Source organism: Anopheles gambiae, chromosome 2, assembly GCF_943734735.2.
Source record: "Anopheles gambiae chromosome 2, idAnoGambNW_F1_1, whole genome shotgun sequence".
Lineage (NCBI taxonomy): Eukaryota > Metazoa > Arthropoda > Insecta > Diptera > Culicidae > Anopheles > Anopheles gambiae.
In genome coordinates, this window is record NC_064601.1 from 92,830,091 (window position 1) to 92,851,693 (window position 21,603).

Consider the following 21,603-nt stretch of genomic DNA (forward strand, 5'->3'; position numbering starts at 1 on the left):
CACAGTATCGAGCATTAAAGAGCGCACAAACGTCTGATAAGACACTTGTAATGTGTGTTTCTTATCGCAAGCAACGGCACCGGTGCAAAACCCTCCTCCAACACAGTGGAGAGCTCCGTTGGCTGCTTGTTTTATTTACTGTCCTGTCGCTTTGCCTCTGTGATGACCATCTTGAGGTGTCTTGCTTTTTCTTTCTTCCCGACAAAGCAAGCAACATTTGCGCTACGTCGGACATTACAGCGATGCGCATGGTTTCGGAAGCGCTGCGCTCAAGATTGTATCAGTTTGATTGGCTCGACATTAGTTAGAATGTTATTGCACACTGAACTGGCACAGCGCTTGAGTGGAAGTTTCCTCGATATTCCTTGTGGTTGTGAGTGTGTTTGTGAGCACGATGGGGAGTATCTCTGCCGTCGGGAGAGGCATTGCCTTGCATCACCAGCAACACTATCACTCAATGGTGGCCAGTATCTTGCCTTTGAAGCCGTACGGTGTGCTAATCCGCGAATCGGTAGTGCTACTTTTCGCAAGATGATGTCCTCTAATTGTTGAATGCAGTTTTTAGCATAACAGACCGATTGGGAGTGCCTCCTTACATACCCATAGACTGAAGCATGCATTGTCTGGTAGTGGGGAACAATGTGATTGCCATTTCAATGACATCTTCTAATGCCAACTTTCCTTTTTATTGTCCCCCTTTCAGAATCAGCACCTTCACCATGGACAAATCGACGGCCACCGCCGCCCATCCGTCAGCGGCAACGGCCGCCGCCGGGCCTAAGGTATCGCAGATAGCGAACCTCTTCCAGCGCAAACCGGTCGAGCTCGCGCAGGACGTACAGACGCGCAGCGGCGATCGGCCAGCGGCGGACAGTGCCACCGCCGCAACCCATTCCCCCACGGCAACGGTCGTGCGGACCGAGTCACACGCCGCCCGCTTCAACAACGCGCGCGCCCTGTTTGAAAAGCTGGGCGAAGGGCGCGTCAACCGTCCGCCACCGTTCAGCATCAAGATGTCGCACTCGAGCAGCCGGGAGGACAATCTGTCCGACATCGGTTCCGGGCCGGACCGGTCACCGTCGCCAAAGAGAAAGCAACTGCAGCAGCCGCCGCCGCCGACGGCCATCAGCAACGGCATCGGCAAGCTCGACTCGAACCGCATCCTCAACCAGTCCCGGTTGAAGTCCGAGAAGCCGGAAAAGCCCGAAAAGCCGGAGCGCAAGTTTAACTCGCGCGAGCTGATCGAGAAGCAGAAGAACTGGACGTCCCATTTTTCCAAGACGCGCACAACGAAGGGCAGCGATTTCAACCGGTGCGATATCATTCGGACCGTACCGGGGACGGGCATTATAGCGGGAGCGGGTGCGAATGCGGCCACCGCAGCTGCAACCCCACCGGTCAACACTGCGCCGACCACCAACGGGAACTATTCAGCCATTCCAAATGGAAGCGCAAAGGAGCCGCTTCCACCTCCGCCGTTCGCAGCGGAACGAAATGGGCATGGGGTGCACCATCGGCTACCGTCCCCGAGTGAGCCACCGCCAAGTCCGCCGAAGCGACAGACGCCACCACCGCCCCCGCCGGAGAAGGGTCCGCGGACGGCCAACTTGCGCCAGAACTCGTTCCCGAGCCCCACAAAGACACCGCCAGCAGTGCCGCCGCACGCCACCGATCCGAGCTCGCTCAGTCCCACCAAGCTGAGCCCGGAAAAGCTGAAACCTCCACCGCGGCAGGCGGAACCGCCTCCAGCGGTTACAGCGCCGCACGCTAACTTGCCCCCGGTTGCACCGGTGCGAAGCAGTACCACCGTACTTACGACGGTCCATCACCAACAGCAGCAGCAGCAGCAACTAGTCGAACAACAGGTGCCACCGCCTCCACCGGAGAAAGCAATTCGCAAAAAATCGCTGGAGGGCAACCTGGACGAACGGCTGCCGGCGGTACCGGCGCCGCCGACAGGTAACGGGGGCTTCAAGTATCCCGAGCTCGGACCGCTTGCCCGACGGCAATCGTCCGAAAAGGACACCGGCTCGGGTGGACTGACCTCACCGGCACACGCCATCAGCTCGTCGCCGTCGCCGGGCGCGAGCGCTTCGTCCGGTCCGTCGTCGCCGATCCACACCGAGGACGAGAAGCAGGAAAACGAGTCGACGGAAAAGCTGATGAAAGCAGGCAGCAGCATCGAGCGGGACGATTCGTCCAGGGCCGAAGACTCACCGCCGGCGCACGAAGCGAAACCGGTCGAGGAACTAAATGGTGAGTGTTACAACACGTGTTGGAATAGTAGAAGCGTTCCTAGAAGGTAGTCACATACATGTAGGGGAAGACTTAAACAGAAAAAAACGTCATCTCGCATGCACCAAATTTCGAAAAGCCATTGTTTCTAGTCACGGAATCTTCGCTCATTAGGACTCTTCATTCTGCCAGCGCCCAAGCACACTTCACGAAGGAAGGTTTTCCGATCTCGTGCACATCCGTCTGGGGGACAGCAAGAGCGTGTGGCTGGCTAGACAAAAGCGTTGTTCATTTTCAAAGGGTGAACCACTCTTTTTGTGTATGTGTGTTTGTCGCAGGAAGTCGCAAAACGTGCACTTCAAATGCTGTCCCGTTCTTAGACGATAGGAGAAGTGTACGAAATATTTTATAAAAAAGCCACTTCTTACCGACTTCCGATTGGGCACAAAACGTGACCAAGCATACAAACGCTTGAAGAGAGCTGAGGCATAATTCTTTAACCCTTTTGCTGCAAGGCACGAGCGAAAAAGGGAGCCAAAACTCGACACAAAACGAATCTGAGAAGGGGAAGGAAGTGCCCGATATAATAATAACTTTTCACCATAATGTAACGCTGTGGCTGATGAGACTGCTGCACGAGGTTTAGGCTAATTTTCACTGCGTTAGGGAAAATGTTTTGCGCTTTGGTTGTGGTTGGTTGCTTTCGGAGGTTGAACCTTAAATCATGTATACCGTAAGCAAAGATTTTGTCACAGTTACAGGGAAGTCATCAGCAAAAGGGAACTCAACGTTTGGTAAAATACGGGTAGATGCGTGTGTGTGTGAATGTAGGCAACGCCACTTGTCACGTTTCGCTACGGAAGCTGGTCTTAGTTCCGGTACGCGACGAGCGTAACGTAAATTTGCTAACGAGTCGTATTTCTGCTAAAAAATAACCCATAAGGAAAATCATGTAGCCAAGCGTCGTAAATGTCATCAGCAGTTGTTTTAACGCGTTCTTCAAAGCAATATTCTGAAAGTAAATGTAAAGACCTGAATCATCATGGCCCACCTAGCTCAGAGAGTGTAGTAAACCGCTTGCATTAGCTATTGGCACACCTTCACACAGCACGAAAAGTGGCAAACTGCTTCCAGATGCTGCCCCGATTGATGGTGCTTGTAGAGTTTGTGGGCGCGAAATGGAACATAAATTTCCCGATCGAAAATCTTCCCCGGAGCGTCTGGGGCTGGTCGGTTGAAGTTGGGAATAATATTTTGTTTTCCAATTCCGCCCGAGCGGACACATGGGGGCGAAGCGTAACCAACAACACCACCGGCTCGCTAGCGGACGTGCAAAATTGGCCTATTTTTACCACCACATTGGTGCCGCTCCCGAACACAAAACCGACCGCGGGGGCATCGTTTGTGCACCGCGACCGCCCAGTAGAGCGCAATGCACTGCGAGTCCATTGGTAGGTTTATCGAGGGCGTACATACCACCCATTAGTGAGTCGGTGCGGCACCGAGAAATGCAAACAGTTGCTGGAGCCGTAGTGCCATCGTCTCGTGAGGGATGATGCTACGCTCTGCACCATCTCCCCTCTAGAGCGGTTAATTCGGGAATGGTTGCGATGCAAAATGGGACAAGCATAATGACGTTGGCTGGTGCACTCTAGCAACCATTTTTCATCCCGGGGCTCGAGGGGTTTTAATCCGCTCAGTTGCATGTTGCAAAACAGTGCTCTGGGCGTGTGGTCTATATGGGGAATTTTTCGAACAAATGCAAATTTTTCCTGCTAAAGATGAGATTAGTAGTGTTGTATGCTCATTCCAATAGATGGTAATAACGAGCGACTGCTATTAGTTATGGTCCGGCTTTTCCGACCGCTGCTTGTTAATGATACGCTAAGTATCGTCACATTTCATCGATCAAATCAGGAACTATGTTTTTCTTACTTGAAACGACCATTGACATATGGAGTGCCACTTAGTGTGCTGCACATTCTCGCCCCTCCCCACTGTCGCTGGATGTAGTTAAAATGGGAAAGAATTAGCTGACACTGACGATTCCAGCAAAGATCAACAAAAATCCGGTCAGTGTGAAGTCCCAACGTCGATGATGGAGAAAGTGCACAAATCCCACCCTCAGTGCACCAGAAGTTTGTTGTGCATTTTCCATCACACTTTCTGTGTGGTGTGTGTGGTGTTGTGTATGCACAGTCCCTCCCTCTCCGTAATACACCATTCCTCTCCAGCGCGTCCACTTGCTTCGTAGGGCAGCGTCGCACTCAGAGGAGCGAAGGCGCTGAGGATACGTTTTTATAAATAGAATCTCAATCCCTGGACGTGGAGAGCAGAGGAGATTTGTGAATGCAATACGACGCAGAAGAGCAGATGGGGGAAAGTGCAGCTTACGGTTTTCCGGCGTGTGTACTGTCGATCTTTCACACGCTGAATGCTGCAGCTGGGGTGAATGCGGGCAATAAGGTTTCTCTGGAAAATCCATAATATGGCATATGGCCGGTTGCAAGTGAAGAGCAAACGCTGAAGTGAACTACATTTCACTGCACAATCAAAACCTTTCACTGTTTGTTCTTTACATTTTCGAGTTGTGTGAGTTCTTGGTTGTGGTACCGATTCGGTAGTGTTTTTGTTGAGTTGATGAGAGCGAGTTTTTGGAGCAATATGTGACACATAGAAGCCTCTTAAAAGTCGGTACTACATTTTTATTGCACTGAACCAGTTCTAGGCATAACATAAACACATTGACTTTAGTTTGCATTTTATTTGATGCAGAGAGTTACAGCTCTCGGTTCGTTTGTGTGGTTAGCAAAAGTTAAAGTGGTGACTCTCATGCCAAAGTCATCGCAAACATAAAATTTCCCCATAAACATAAAACGCAGCGACCAAAGAGCCTTTACAGCTTCTCAAGCGTTTGATTTCAGAACACTTCAGAGCGGTAGAGATCGACCCTTAAGAAACAGGCACAAATCGGCATCCAAAAATAGTCAAAAACTACACATCCCCGACGCCGTTTGTGTGAATCGCATCTTGGAAAAGCATCGTGCATCTCTCCTCTATACATGCTGTCAGTTCGATCATTATACTCGATCTCCTCCCAAGCCACTTAGAAGCAGGAGGGTTTAGATGATTGCCGCCTCAGTACATCACAAAACCCCTTGGCTAGTAGTTTGCGTGTAGCGCGCACAGCACAAAAGTGAGAATGGGGAGAGAAAGAACGTGTCTCGGGAGTGATCTCGAGTCTCGGCGCTCCGTTAATGTTGCGTGGCGTCAAGCCGTCGCCCTCGCAGAGACCCGCAGAGGATGATCGTCGGGGCCGCTGTATGCTGTGGACGATCGCTCGAGCTGTCTCTCCCGCTCTCAGAGTGGGGGCGAGAGAACGTCGTCGTGAATTTTGTCGCGCACACGATCCTCCTCGCATCATCCGCGCGAGAGTGACGACGATCGACACCCGCAACCCGGGGTTCAGTGTTTTCACGTTCGTGTCCCCAGTCTCAGGCATCCCGGGCGGACGGTGTGTGCGCGCGTTTGTGCTGTGCCCTGTTGGCTGCTGCTTCGCGTTTGAATCCGCCATCCCTCGTGCGTTGTTTTGTGCCAATTTAGGGCAGTACAGTGTTCCTTGTACTACCTCTCCAGAGTGCGCAGTCGGCCAAGGATGTGTTGTGTGGGCGTTTGAGTGTAATTTTCCATTCCTAAAACGTGCTCAATTGAACACGACAGCTAGCATCAGATAGTGTTGAGCGGTATTTTTTGTCGTTTGGTAATATTCGAAAGTGAAATGAATGAATCTGTGGCCTTGTGTGAAGCGTCAGACCAGGCGACACAAGACAGTCACTCCGTGGTTCGACGGTGGTGGTCAGGCCCCTTGATGTGCAACTCATCTGTGATATGCAAATTCATTAGTCGCTTTGAGTGCGCCCCCGTGTGTTTATTTTTCACGTTTAATGCTTTCCGACACAATACTGTGTTGAATGTACGACCTCCTGCCGGTGGCGCCCCGAAGGTCCCGAAAGTTGACGCAATTTATGTGTATCCACGTGAATATCCCGGTGTGGAGACGACGGATGGTGGTGTGGTGGTCGGCCGTTCGTGTCGGTGATTATATTTAAACCGCACGCCACTGCAAGGCTGCTGTGAAAAATATCATAACCTATTAGCCACAGTGAAAGTGTTTTGCCAGAAGAGAAGAAACAAGAGTGGCAAAGAAGCAAATTCTTGTGTTCGGAAAAGGAGGTGTTAAGAATCTGTGTGCGATGTGTTTTCTGCTTTCTCCCGCTTGGTTTTCGGTTGCGTTAAAATGACCCGTCAACTACATTTCCCTATTGGGGGGTTTGTTCTGTTTTCCATTCCCGCTGCTCTCTGGTGGTCGTGCTGTGATGCAAAAACGGTGCGCGAAAAATTGCGTTTGCTCATGGCAAACGAGCAGAAGAAGAAACCCTAGGGAGCAAAGATCCCAGGAGGAGTGAAAAGTGGTGCTGAATAATTTTATTGCGTGAAAGATATAATTCTTCTGCCGGTTTTCGTAGAATCAAATGCGCGTTGCGCGCGTGTGTGCGTTATGGTTGCGCGCGCGTGTCTTTGTGTCTGTTTGCCCAGTGGTGGTCAAGTGAAACATGAAAGCCAAGAAGATGTGTTATGCTGCAAATTTGCAATCTGCTCACTGTTGCACATTTTGCTTCTGTGTGTACGTTACGATCTGCCAATGAAAGCATTCAGTCTGCGAATGAGGGAGTCAGGCTGGCCAAGCCTGTATGCTGCCTGCTGGTGGTACATTTTAATTGGAGAAAATGATCTTAACTTCTCAACTCTGAGGGGTCCGGAGCGAGCGCGGGGTCGGGTTGTTGATGAATTTACATTGAAATTGTTTAAGCCCCAATCAGTCAAAAAACTTTGGCATGGTCTAATGGCAAAATGGAGTTCGAGAGAGTAGCAATTGATGTACGCGAATGTTTGTAATGCTTTTGGAAAGAAGTTTGCAATTGTTAAGCGTTTTGCGAAATGATGCTTACGAGAAGATGTCTAACTGGAATTCATCTTCTTGGAAAATACATATCTCGCCTTCTTCTTTTTCTATTTGGCGTAACGTCCTACGCGGACATACCGGCCTATACAGGCTTTCGAGACTTAATTCATTACCACGCAGCTGGATAGTCAATCCTTGCTACGACGGTCTGTTCTAGGCTTGAACCCATGACGGGCATGTTATTGAGTCGTTCGAGTTGACAACTGTACCAATGGACCGTCGACATATCTTGCGTAGGTTCTTCAATTTTAATTCTTCATTTTCTTGTACACATCTTGTGACAAGGATTTAAACACACTCATTGACATAAATAGTATTTTGATAGTACGACCTACCGACTTCTATTTACGTATATGCCTGTTTTATTACCGCTTATCTCACAAGCCTTGATTTAAGCGGTTTTTGAGTGGCTTGGAGGGGCAGGTGTGTCTATCAATTTGACCATCATCCGGTCTGCTATAACTCCATCACAACAACGTGAATCGAACACCGCGCTTAATGCTATCACCATCGTTGATAAAGAGAGCAACCTGGCTAAACGATTGAAGTTGCTAAAAATAGTATTTACAGCGACTTTGACCTTAAACATGGCCGTACTTTGTGCGACGGACGCCACTGGGACCTGCTGCTGCTGAGTGGGCGGGTGGGGGAGTGTTTTAAATTTAATTTCCCTTGCTGTTTTTACAACCCAGAGAGTACAGACGAGAGATCGTGATTGGTGACGCCACGCGACAGTACGCTGGTGGCGCTAGCGTGTTATCGTGGGGCCGGTTTGAATAACACAAAGTTGTGCCATGATTTACTCAATTGCAGCTACCAACTTGGATTGCTATCCGTTTGAATGGCACATTAACGTTGAACCTGACAAGTGCGTGCGCGTGACCTTGCCTTCTCCCACACAAATGGGCTTTTTACGTAGAGAATAGTATGAATCGATGTGATGAACCGATCGCTGCTTCATGTGTGTTTGGTCCAGTGTAAACAATGATCTAGATGGAACGAAAAATGTGGGATGATGGTAACCGCACATGTACACCACCAGAGGTCGCAAGTGCACAGCAAATTCCACCAAACATTGTTAGACGAAACAAATAGCAAACAGACAAACAAACAAACAAACAAAACTAGAGGGGGGAGCTAGGAAGAGCAACGAACAACACAAATCTATCATAAAAAACGGCCTCATCAAGCACGCTGAACATTGTTTGGCCGCCTGGGTGGGGACGTTGCCCAATAAACCATTTTTAAAAAAAGGCGCACATACACACACGAAACGACTTATTCGCAAAACTTGTATGTGTGAAAATGTCAACAGACGAGACGAGTCGGGAGGTCGTTTGAAATTTTTATAAATATAAACGCTTTTTTAGTCAGTTTTTTTGTTGTTTTTGTGCAGTCTTAGAGTTGTTGTCTACAAACAACATTTTCCCCCGACTTCTTCTTGTCGTTGGTGTTGTGATCATTCGCCACAACAGCACTAGACAACGAGTTTGTCAAAAGGTTGTTATATGATGGGGTCCGGAGTCCGGCTGTGGAAGAAGGCACAAAGAAAGCGCTTGTCAAAGACGACATCGATGCCTTTTGGGTCGCAAAACCGATGACGGATGACGCTCCAACCCCCCGTCCCACTACAGCTGGGCGGCAAAAGCGAAAGATCAAAAGTTGCGATGAAAAAAAGAATCCTCTACCAAAGTGGATCCAATATACTGATCATCCAATTTCAGCTGGCCACAACTGACCATGTGTTTATGTGTGTTTTTCACCGCTCAATACGTGTATGACACACATATGATTGGGTGAGATGGGTTCGGACTGTCAAACACACAGCTGCGAACGGTGTTTGGTAGAGGATTGATTTAATTTTTATTTCAACCCATCGTAACCATATCCCATGTGGGTGATCTCTGTCTCTCTTGCTGAGTGAATCACCTCATTTCGTGGTGTGATAGAAAAATTGGGAAATTAAAAATGAGGAAAACATGTCGGCTTGGTTCTATTAATTTCTGTTGGGCTGCTTGACGCAAGTGTGCAATGACGTCAGGGACTTGTCCTTTCATCATCGGCGGTAGATTTATCGGAAAGTTGATGAAAGTTGGATGTCAAGGTTTGAGAGGCGAGATCAGGATGTTTTTTTAAGTTCTTACTCAATGTTTTAAAGGTATGCAAGGTTTACTGTTTATGCTTTTCGGCGCCAGTTCAATTGATATTACAAACATTCCATTGATGAAACCGTTCCTCGCTAATCGTTTTCGGAGGTTCGATCACGAGTTGGTGGAATTTTTGAAGAAACGATAGTCACCAGCTTCACCAACCAATGGAACCGAGAGACAACGACCGACCACATTTCTACACCAACGCAACAGCTTCCAATTTGGCTCCCGCCAATTGCAATCCATGCTCTCTGTGGTCTCTGTCACGCGCGTAGTAGTAGTATCTCCCTGTGCGACCGCAGCTGTCCACCTTCGCCCAACCATCATCAACATTCTTTGTCGACATTCCATTTGCCTTGAGCGCGATCGATAGCAAGTGTCATTTAGCTGCTGCACGATGGCGTCGCAATATTTTTACCGAAACCAAAGTCAACCGAAAAAAAGACACTCAGTCGATCCTCGGCTTCCTCTCCTAGTGCTATCTACTGACTCCATCTTGTGGTTCGTGACGATCACACGACACCGAACATGTGTTTTGGGTCAACCATGATGCAGATGTTTGAGGAGGGAAATCAGCCCAATCAGACTATTTCCTCTTCTTGTTTTGCCGGTGTCTCAAGTTCCAAAAGAAAATATCGAAAAGAGTAACTCAACTCCCCTTTTCTGAACCATTCTCTAGGTGGTATGGAACTCCTTCCACAAAAGCAAACAATTTCATAATTAATTATTTGTTGGTTTTATTTCCTTGGGACCGCGTGCCTCAGCTCGTTGCAATCTATCTGAAGATTACATGATACTTCCCTCGTCTGAAATATGGTGTTACGTGGGTGGAAGCGTAGATGTGTTCGTGTGTGTGTGTGTGTGTTTGCCGTGGCGACACATAAATCAAGATTACATTCTTGAAATAGGAGCAACATTCTTGGCGGTTTTTACTACCAACGGAATGGTTCATGTGGGCGGCTGGTTGGTTCATGGAAGAAAGATGCTAAAGATATGCTCTAGTATCTTGCGCTGGAATCATTGAAGTGTGTAATAGCCACACTGGCGGTGGTTATGATTTGGTCGCTTAACGCAAGGGTCTTAGCTATGGAATTTGGGAACGCTTCACCGGTTCTTATGACATCAAAACGATAAGATGAGCGATTTAACCCTTTTGTGTGTTGGAAAAAATAGTAAAACAAAGCATAATATTTGCAAATTTGGTAGCCCTCTGATTTGCTCTCAGAGATACAGCTTAAACCTATAAAATACAAAATGCAGTACGATGCTCTACAAGTTGTAGACAAAATGCTTCTCTTTGTAGTGATGCTCTCTCGCCGTTACCGAAGCGTGTGTCTCCCATGGTGTCATCCATTACGGAGTGGCGCGGTATGTCCATTTAATTCGTGAAGATAAAGTAAATAAACATTTAGTGTTTTGCAATAGGCAGCGACAGCGTCTTCCAGCGTGACGACGAAAGTGCCGAACGCTAATTCATTAACACATAATAGCTTTTTGGCAACTGTGAGTAGAAAAATCTGCTTTTTTTGGAAACAACTGACATGGGCCCGGTGGGAGTCGTTGCTAGTGATGAACTCATAAACGAAAAGTGAAATTATATAGCTTGCCTTTTGTGTATACTTCTTACACCAGTCCATTTGCAACGCTAATCTTTAACGGCCACAGCACCGGTGACGACACGACAAGACAAGCGAACGATGTGATGTGATATATGTTGCCTTTTGTTGTGAAAAAGTGAACCGAAAAGTAGAATGAATGTCCACGATGTGCATGATGCAGATTTAGTTGGATCAAGAGTTGGGCCACACGGTCGGTCGGTTAATTGAGAGGGATTGACAATTGCCCGAAGAAGATAGTCAGCCAGCCTGTGTGAGGTACGGGAGACCGCTGTGGAGGGTTTGCCGGTTTTTTAAAGATGCTGGTTTGTGAGTGAGGATAAAAGGAAGGGCGTCGCGAATTCGCGCAGAGTTGACCGACATCACATTGACACAATCCACAAGCAGTAGTTGCAGCAGTAGAGACGAGATGTGTCTCAGCATTCGCCGTTTTTGCATCGACTGCAAAGGTGAGTGGTGATTGTTGAGGTGCGGGCCGATCCCTTCCACTTGCATTAGGGTAGGGGCAGGTTGGATGGATGGTCACTTGAGGTGATCCCAGTATTTGCCGACACATCAGACGAAGATGTCACGCTTCAGTGGTGAACATTATAATATATCTTTTTAAAGGCTTCAGCGTACGTTTTTCGAATTTTCTAACATATTATTCGATTGTTCCTCTCTCTCTCTAGGAAAATCCTCACGTACAGACGATGAACATTCCGGTGAACAGCAGCAGCAGCCGCCGCAGCAACAAGGCGGCGTCACCCGCCGCACCAAGGTGTCGAGCATCTGTTTCGACGTTCCTGCCGCCGGGCTTGGCAACCGTCCGCCGAGCATCATCAGCAGCTCCACCACTACGGACGAGGGCGGGTTCAACGAACCGTCGCCCGAAATCAAAGCCAAGCTAAAGCCCGCCTACGAGTTTGATCTGCCGCTGCCGGCGTCCCCGCCCCGCAAGGTACCGATCGGGGAGGATCGCTCACCGGTCGGCAGCCCGGCCGAAGCGAAGCTAACCTACGCCGATCTGGGCTATCGGGTGCGACCCGACGGTACGGAGTGTGACGAAATCTATGGCGAGGTGGACGTGTATCGGAGTGCCAAACAGCCGGCGGTCGGTGTGCCACTTGCTCGATCTCAACCATCCGGTGCGGCGGCAAGTGCCGGCGTACCGAACGGTGGCCAAGCTGCCGCCCAGCTAGCTGAGCCGCAGGTTGTTGCTGGCCCCGCTACCCTTGCCAACGGTCGGTCCGGGCCCACCGAACGGGTAGTTTACGCATCGATTCTGCCGTCCTCGCTCGGTGACAACGGCTCCACCACCACGATGGCCACCGACAGTGAGCTCGCCTTCATGGACGGCGAGCGGGACGAGGCGAAGATACTGGACTTTGACGAGCTGAGCGAGATGGGCGAAAAGGGCTACCACAGTGCGCAGATACTGCTCGATCCGACGCGAACGACGCTCAGCCAGCCGGCGGACGATGACTACAGCACGAAAACGCTGCCCGAGCCACCGTCGCTCGCGTCGCTGCGGCCACCGCCGATCCCGGAAGGGCCCCCGCTGGATCTGCAGGACACGCTCAAGTTTGCGGACGCGAGCGACAACGAGCAGGACAGCCTGCTGCCCGACGAGATGACGGCGGATGAGGCGGAACGGCTACTTAGCTCCAGGTACGGTATCGGCTGGCGAATGCGTGATCCAAGTGTTTGTCTGGTGTGTGTGTGTTTGAAGTGCTAACGGAAAGCCTCAGTGGGTAAAAAGTCATAAGTAGAACCTGGTTAGGATAATCAAGCCTTTCGTTTTGGCTGACTTGGCTGCGATTTTGAAGAAAATGATGGAAACGGTTTCGACATTACTTTTGGCACCTAGAATTCCCATTAGTGCATTAGTTGCATTAGTGAGGCAATCTTGCCAAGGCGTTTCTCTTTCACGCTCACTGTTTTTGTGTCCCACATGGTTGGACTGAGCTCAGCGGTAGTTTCCGTTGCATCCGCCTCTGTGTGATGTCTCGTAAACATACACAACCCGACCACGGATCATCCGCGCTGACCCAGATCTAGTTTTTCCCTAGTGGGGAGTTTCTTTGTGAGTTATGTTCTTTTGTGAGCAGCAGTAGGGCAGTGTGTAGTGTAAAATTGTATATCCGTGTAGTGTAAATGGTTGTTTACAAGAAGCAAACACCGACACACACACACAAACATATTTCAATTCCTTTGCATCACGCCCAGAAAGGGCGGCACACACGATTTCGCTACCCGAGAATGTAAGTCCATCGATCAGAATGACGTATTCTCGTCGCGGTTCCCTGTTTGTGGGAGAACAGTCGCATGCGGGGGGCTCTTCAGGGGAGGTGGGCTGTTGCATATTTTGCATCGCAAATGTGTGTCCCCTATCGCAGCGCGCGATGTGTAATGGATCGTTATTGGCATACTCTTGGGTTGCGCGGGCTTATGAGAGATATGATTGAAATTCATTGAATAAGCAAGCAGCGGGCAATTACTTATACCCAGCTTCACATAGCCAGGGATGGGATCGGTGTGGGTGATTGCATTATAATTGTAGCAACCGCTTGTCAATCACAGCCGATGTACGTACGCCAGCTGATGCCCTATGGTGTAGAATAAGGGTTTAATAAACCGGTACAGAGTAACTCGGGAGCTTGCTGTGTGCGAAGATGATGGGAGGAAATGTTTACTGTAATGCTGATTAAACCCGTTGGCAGTTTGCCCGCCTCTATACAGGCTCCAATTAGCTAACGATAATAATGAACGGAGGTGATTAAAAGGAAGGCAGGAAAAAATATAATTAAAAAATGAAGAAGTTTTGTGTGAACTATGCGCCTCCATCTGTTTCCAGAGTTTTAAATTGTTTCAAGTCAACACAGAGTACAGTTCGTTTTTAGACCCTTTCTGCTAGGGTTCACTGGGTGCAGCTTAGCGATTAGCTACTCCACGGGTTGAGAGTAATTTCACGAATGAGTTCGATGCTATCTGAAGTTGCCACTTCACCTAATTTCCCACAGAGTACGGCCGTTTTTACTGCATGTTGCCTTCAAACCCGGCATCAACTTCACGTGTTATCTTTATGGGTGTACAATTTAGATACCATGCGCGTGTGTATGTGCATGTGCTTCCAGAAACAGAGACATTAGCCAGTAGAGCAACCAATGCCTCCTTCACTTCTATTTTAAATTGATCTCTATTTTCCTCTCTTTCTTTTTTTCTTTTTATTTCACCCATTTGTTTCGGACCTCGCAACGTGCCTGTGTGCTATAAATATGTGTTTTTTTTCGTTTCCTTATTTCTGAAATGTTGGATTTATGTTACAAAATGCATCAACATCACACACTACAAACAAAATCCATCATCATCACTACAACACGCTACGCCGCACGAATACGCATCTTCATCACATACGCACACGCTACATATTATCATCGCCATCGTCACCATACACACGCACACACCACGACCACCACCACCACCACCACCGCCATGCCAAATTGGTTGGGTCCACGATTCTTCGCTTGTGTACTTGTGTTCGCTTTCGGTGGTTCCATGTTGAATGCATTGGAATGTAGAATTTTGGAGAACAAGATCAGGTAATGTGCAGATTGCGTTTTCTTTTTTTCCCTCTGATTCGCTAACTTTTAGATAAGTAAGATAGAATGCGGCTAATCTATGTGTGATCTTCGCCCACCGGCAGGGAGGATCTTGCTTCGTTGATTAATTAAAAAGAAAAATACATTAAAACTTCGGTACGCAAGCATTCTAACGTTTGTTTTCTTTCTTACCTCGCCCGTAGACAACGACCGCTACTCTCGGACGAACAGGCACGCGAAGTGGAGCAAATTCTGCTCAACAATCAAGCCAAAGCGGAAGCGGAAGAACCACCCGCAGTACGGGTAGTGGCAGGGCCCCGCCAGCAAGTACCGTCCGTTCCGGAGCCGGCCGCCAAACCTCAGCAACTGCCACCGAAACAAGCACCGCCAACCACCACCACTGCCGCCGTCTCATCGACAGCGCCCACGGCGGACGAGCCGGACTGGCTGAAGGATGTGCTGGAGGCACCGAAGAACGCTACCTCCTCCTCGTCCACGGCCGGCTCGTCGATGCGCGATAAGCCACCACCGCCACCGCCGCCTACCAGCGCTAGCAGAAACAATTCCACCACTAGTCATCCGGAGGATACGAGCATCGGCAACAACACGACGTGCGATCTGCTCAACCAAACCATCCTGCTCGACTCGTCCTCCATGCTGGCCGATTCGTACGTCGATACGGGCGACTCGATACCGAGCGTCACCACCACCACCTCGGACAGCATCAATCTGAGCAAGCTGGAGGAGTCGGCGGCCGAAACGACCGGTGCACTGGAGGACGAGGGCGAAGCGACACAGGAAGAGGAAGGTCAGGAGGAGGAGCAACAGCAGCAGCAGCAGCAGCAGCAGCTAGCTAGCGGTCGGTGTGTTGCGGCACACCGACAACAGCAGCAGCCCCAGGCACTGGCTGAGGGCAGTGTTAGCGAGGCGGACGTGTCGGCCGACGATGAGTCGAACAACTCGGCCGCCGGCTTCTACATTCCCGAGTATCCGCCCGTGCGCTGCAAGGAGGTGTACGTCAACCCGGACGGGGTGCACTTCTTCGAGGACGGCAACTTCTGGATGGAGGTGCCGGGCCTGATCGAGGCGGAGCGCGAGCTGGACGATGACGATCTGCGCGGGTACGTGAAGAAAACCACGAAGGTAAAGTTCAGCTGCAACCCGATGCAGGTGTTCTCGACGTTCTCGGTCAACGATTACGATCGGCGCAACGAGGACGTCGACCCGGTGGCGGCCTCCGCCGAGTACGAGCTGGAGAAGCGGGTCGAAAAGATGGACGTCTTCCCGGTGGAGCTAATGAAGGGACCTGAGGGTTTGGGATTGAGCATAATAGGTAAGAAGACTCTAGAGAGAGAGAGAGAGAGAGAGAGAGAGAGAGAGAGGGATTGTAAATTTGTAGAAATCTAATATATTGCTTTTTTGGTGATTTTCTTCCAAAGGTATGGGTGTTGGCGCGGACGCTGGGTTGGAAAAGTTGGGCATATTCGTAAAAACCATTACGGACAATGGTGCCGCTGCCCGTGACGGAAGAATACAGGTATGAAGAAGAACCAATCCTTCGTTGCTGAGCTGTAATACTAACATAGAAAATGCGTTTTATTTTTAGGTGAACGATCAAATCATTGAAGTCGATGGCAAAAGTCTAGTCGGTGTTACGCAAGCGTACGCTGCATCCGTGCTGCGCAACACCTCCGGTCTGGTGCGGTTCCAGATTGGGCGCGAACGCGACCCGGAAAACTCGGAGGTCGCGCAACTGATCCGCCAAAGCCTGCAGGCCGATCGGGAGAAGGAGGAACGCGTTAAGCGGCAGCTCGAGGACTACATCCGGCGGAATGCAGAAATCTCGGAAGACAGCACGCTGCCTGTGTCGGCAAACTCGAGCGTTTCCGAGGGCCCAGTCAGTCCTACGACGAATGCAGCCGAATCGCTGTTCGAAACGGAAGCTGCCAGGAGCAGCGACGTGGAGTCGTTGCGCCGCATCCTGCAGGAGGTAAGAATGGTCGTTGTTGCTTGTGTGTCACCTCGTTGTGCTTCGATCATTATCATTATCGTTTTCATCCAGTCCTATGTTTATTTTTGTTTACGTCCTCATACGCAAACATCATCAGGTTGTATTGTTTTGAAACCACATCCGTTCGTGTCGATTGGTAACCGATGCTCGTTGTTGAGACTTTCATGTTAGGCTTTTCGGAATGAAACACTTCTGAGTTGCTTTAAGTGTGGAAAATTGAAGAACAAAGCAAGCGAAACTTGCACCTTCTTCCATCTTCTATTTCCTGTCGTTGTTTTACGTTTCACTGTATTCGAGTTAATGATTTAACCAACAGAAAATGTTAGTTTTGATTACTCATTTTTCCAACTGCGTGAAATTTCGAGATTGACTTACTTAATTTTTGCTAGTACTTTAAAACCAACATAAAGATAACATATGAATGGCTATGGTTTGAGTTTTGTTTTCGTTCTTTTCTACTAATACTGCTTCTTATAGTTTTCGTTTACCCAAATCCGTTCCGCATTTTACTACTAACAGCACACCAATGATAGGAGATTTTTCTTTGCCAATTTGTTCCTTTTCTCGATTTCGAGTTTCGAACTGTTGCGATTCATGTTCGCGTTTGTACACTTTAACCGGTTTGTTTTTTCTTGTCTATTCCATTTCGTTCCACAATTTTCTTTAATACTGTGCAACCACACACACACACTCCTACCTTCTAACCATTGTTGGGAATGGCCATATGTTCTGTGCAGCATAAAGCGGTAAAGTTTCGTTCCATAGTGCTTCAAGCGTTTTATTCTGTATCTTTTCTATCCTTACGTGGCAATGTGTTTATAGTGATGTTGTGTAATCCTATTTGGGTTAGAAACATCGACAGTTGTAGTCACTTTCTCTCATTCTCTATCGCACATACTCACCTAGTCACAGCGCAAAATTTATGTTGCCTTATGTTTCGTGCTTCTTTACACGGTGCTTTAGCAGTGTCGTTGTGTTTTAGCGTTAGCTTTTTCTTCCTTTTGTTGCCTTTTTTGGTTTTACGGCTTTTTTTCTGTGTCCGTGCCGCTTCGGTGCAAATATGTTTTGCTTTTTATCTGTTGTTGTTTGGGGTTTACTCTGCCCTCTGCCTGGAAACCGAAACCTCCCACGGAACGCGGAGATCGGAATGCGCTGTGGATACACTGTGGGCTTTGCAAAGGGGGCTGTGCATATGATACAGTAATGTGTTTCCTACTCTTTCCATTGAGACGGTAAGACTACAATATTCTGCATGTCGTCGCGCCTTGTGCGCAAAAACTGAGCCGAATGCATGCATGCACGTTGCCTTGCCTTGGTCCTGTTAGCACTAGCACTACTAGCACAGCGATGCACAGCGGTAGATCTCTTGGTATTGAGTTATTGCAAGCTTTCGTTCTCTTGAAAGCTGGATTTGATTCAAATAGTGTAGAAATTGTAGAGCGTAGCAATAGTTTCTCTTCCATCCTGACGATGATACGGAAAGCGACAATCGGTGAAACCTCACACAATCTGAATACCCATCGATTGACCGTTTCTTGATTCCCTTTTGGCATTTAGTCTTTACTTTCTGCGTTACTCAATAGTATATCAAAAAAGCAAAACATCAAACCAAACATTTGTTCATTGGAATATTTTCCCAATTTCTTTTCTTTCTTTCCAATCCGCCACACGAATATGCATCTGTATCTTTGTCACTGCCAATCAACTGAACCAACCAACCACAACCACCTACCACCGCCCACCACAACCCTTTCCACTCGCTCAAAATTATGCAAAAAAACAATAACAACAATTCCCTTTATTTTACAACACGTGCAACCCACAAATTTCATTTATTCCACCACCAACACCCATGTTTTCCCTTCTCTTACTTTGACTGTACAATGTTCACACCTACTCTTACTCACACCTTACCTGCTCTTTTTTTTCTGTCGGTGTCGAAATTATGTTGTAATTTATGCGAATCCCAACCTCATCATACACCCTCGTCTCGTCTCGAACCCCGCCCCGAAACCGGAACCCCCATGCGCCCTGTGTGGAATGTTTGCATTGCAATGAAACGAATTTCCCACACGTGTGTTCCCCCCCCCCCCCTTTATAAATAACACGAAAATCGAATATTAATCATAATCAATGATAATATGTCCAGAACCTTAAAACCATTGCACTGCATGAGGGCGACATACTGAACCTGAAGCAACAGGTAAGTTTACGTTTACGATTTTTATGTTTTGGTTTTGGTTTTTGGTCTGTTTTTTTTTCTCAAATCCTTTATAATGTGGGTGGGAGCGGAAAGGCAGCAAGTGGAAGCTACTAACCTCAAAAGCAATGTGTGTGTGTATATATGTGCGAGTGTCCGTGTCCGTGTGTGTGCGGTGTGCGTGCGTGTGATTGATCTATTCGTACTGTGTGCAACAATCTATGTGCGTGTGCGTGTGTGATTTCATTTTCTATGTCCTGCTGCAAAGCTATCTTCATTGCTCTCTCTCTCTCTCTCTCTCTCTCGGTCCTTGTCGCCTCTATCATAAAGCCACGCATAATAAATGTCTTCATCTTATAAATTTAAATATTTCCCCAATACACATTTGCTGCAAAAAAAGCACAACAGATTGCAAATTTAAAAACAACACGTTTTTCTGCAAAATAATAATAATAATGAACACAAAAATTTTAAACTAAAAGCTTGCCAACCCACACACACACACACACCCACATCCCACAAGGATGTTTGATTGCCTGCAGCAACGAATTGAACTAAAATTTCACTACACAATTAGATTGCCCGTCTTGCCGGAAGCGAAGTGTATAGTAAAGCCTCTCATCTTTTGGAACCTGTTAGAGTGAACGCAATATTAATATTATGTTTTCGATTCTCTCCTCCCTGCATCTCGACGCCACCATTCCTGGCGTGGTTCCGTCCCCAAAAACCTGTCCCCGACCGTGTTAATTACTACTAGCTCATTAAATACCAGCAGACCTGCAACGAGGCAGAGCTGTTGAATGAGCGCGTGAAGCAGACGGAGCGGGAGCTGGCCAACATCAAGAAGGAGGCAAACAACTACCAGAACATGCTGCAGCAGTCCCAGGCACAGTACCTGGTGCTGGAAAAGAAGTACAGTCGGGTGAAGAAGATACTGCGCGATTATCAGCACCGGGAGCGAGATATGGTAAGTGATGGGCGGTCACCAGCTCGACGGTACACTTGTTTTCACCGCCCTGCTTTCGTTTGCAGATCCAGTTCCAGGAGTATTACCTGCAGCACTTGCAGGAGAAGGACACCGAGTACAACGCGCTGGTGAAGAAGCTGAAGGATCGCGTCATCAGCCTCGAGCAGGAGCTGCAGGAAACGCAACGGAAGGCCGGCTTTCCGGTCATCCTGCCGTACGACAGTGCCAGCCTGAAGCTGACGCCCCAGATGTCCCGCCGGCAGCCCCCGAAGCCCGTCTTCCAGAAGCTCGAGACGGATCTGTCCGACACGGAGTTTAGCGACCTCTCGCCGGACGGTGAGGGAGAGGACGGCAAGACGGCAACGGTGGAGCGGAAGGTGCCGGCGACGACCAAGGACGACGATCTGGATGTGGCCGTCCCGCAGCACGAGCTGCTGGACAATTCGCTCAACAAGGGCAAAAGCGATCTGGTGGCGCGGGGCGGCTTGGCCAAGCGCAATCTGCCCGGCAAGCGAAGCCACAGTAACAGCGGCTCCGACTGTGCGCTGGACGAAAGCGACGACGACGAGGGACAGCTGACGCGAAACGCGACCGGTACGGAGGGTTCGCACGAGTACAGTGGGCTGTACAGTACGCCCCAGATCGTGAACCGCAAGGTGGCCACGCTGAAGGGCGAAGACTCCGGGCTGCCCGTGTACGCACAGGTGAACAAAGAGCGTAGCTCCGGTGGAGGACATGCGGACCATCACCAGCAGCAGCAGCAGCAGCAGCAGCATACGACGATTCCGAACATTTACCGTGCGGCGGTAGGGTCGGACAATGGCAAGCTGAACTCGAGCTACGGGTCGGATCTGAACGCGTCCTCGTACGACAGTGATCTCGGCTCGTCCACGGACAAGCTGAAGGATAGTGGGCTGTCCAGCGACAGCTGGATGTACCCGAGCCGAAGGCCAAAGGGGCTGAAGGGTATAACGCCGCCGCTGCTAGCGGAACAGCTGAAGGAACGGCTGGCGGAGCGGGAAGGCCGCCGTGGCTCGGGCGGTGGTTTGATCGACGACGGGTCGTCGCGCGACTCGAGCGACGACTACTCGGAAATTAACCAGCAGCAGCGACACATCAGCCCGGCCGCCTCACTGTCGCAGAACCTGCTGGTGGAAATCAAGAAGGCTGTCAACGAAGCGCAACCGAAAGGTAATACTCAGGTTGAGATGTAATGGCTTTGTCTGTCCCGTTTGGTGGTGGCTGCCAGAATTTTGCATGTGAGCCACTTGTGTGTTGTGTTGTTTGAACCGTTTTATGGCTTGTTCCATCTGAGCAAGCATTGTTCTCTTTCGTTTCGTGTGTTCTTGTGTCTGTGTGTTTATGTATGTGTAGTCAAAAACCAAAAGGTAACTGTAGCTTCTTTTGGTTTTTTTCTCTTTTTTTCTTGGCTTTCTCTCTCTTTTCTCAACCCCGTTTCATCCGCAGTGAAAAACATACTTCCACAAAATTTATCTCCTCCAGGCGGTAACGGTCCATGGCAGCAGCAGCAGCAGCAGCAGCAGCAGCAGGGTGCGCAATCGACAAGCGGCGGTACGACGGCAGGCAGCTCCCAGGGACCCCCGTCACCGTCGAGCGTCTCGAGCGGATCGACGTCACCGGGCGCTTACTCCCCCAGCCGTACGCTCGATCTGTCCGGGTCCACGTCCAGCTTCTCGAGCGATCGGATCCGTGATACGCACCAGTGGAAAAATGGCCCCGTCGAGGAGTGGTCTAACGAACAGGTAGGTGTGTCTTGTGGGGGGGAATGCCAAATTGGGCAACGATTCAATTCGTTACAT

The 21,603-nt window shown here is 49.2% G+C and overlaps 1 protein-coding gene across 15 annotated transcripts in view; it reads left to right on the forward strand.

Moving 5' to 3' along the window:
* Positions 1–21,603, forward strand: part of LOC1276612 (neurabin-1) — a 60,936-nt gene that overhangs the window by 37,479 nt on the left and 1,854 nt on the right. For 6 of the 15 annotated variants that reach the window (XM_061645326.1, XM_061645329.1, XM_061645327.1 and 3 more), the window contains 10 exons: positions 704–2,256; positions 11,696–12,674; positions 14,585–14,605; positions 14,809–15,938; positions 16,045–16,142; positions 16,212–16,595; positions 18,766–18,819; positions 19,574–19,783; positions 19,849–20,974; positions 21,251–21,546. In XM_061645326.1, the coding sequence (XP_061501310.1) occupies positions 720–2,256; positions 11,696–12,674; positions 14,585–14,605; positions 14,809–15,938; positions 16,045–16,142; positions 16,212–16,595; positions 18,766–18,819; positions 19,574–19,783; positions 19,849–20,974; positions 21,251–21,546 (5,835 nt within the window). In that variant the 5' untranslated portion in view covers positions 704–719. Of the gene's footprint in view, positions 1–703; positions 2,257–5,702; positions 5,914–5,977; positions 5,996–10,758; positions 11,474–11,695; positions 12,675–14,584; positions 14,606–14,808; positions 15,939–16,044; positions 16,143–16,211; positions 16,596–18,765; positions 18,820–19,573; positions 19,784–19,848; positions 20,975–21,250; positions 21,547–21,603 lie in introns of those variants that run through there. The other 9 variants (XM_061645333.1, XM_061645334.1, XM_061645338.1 and 6 more) reach the window with 8 other exon arrangements.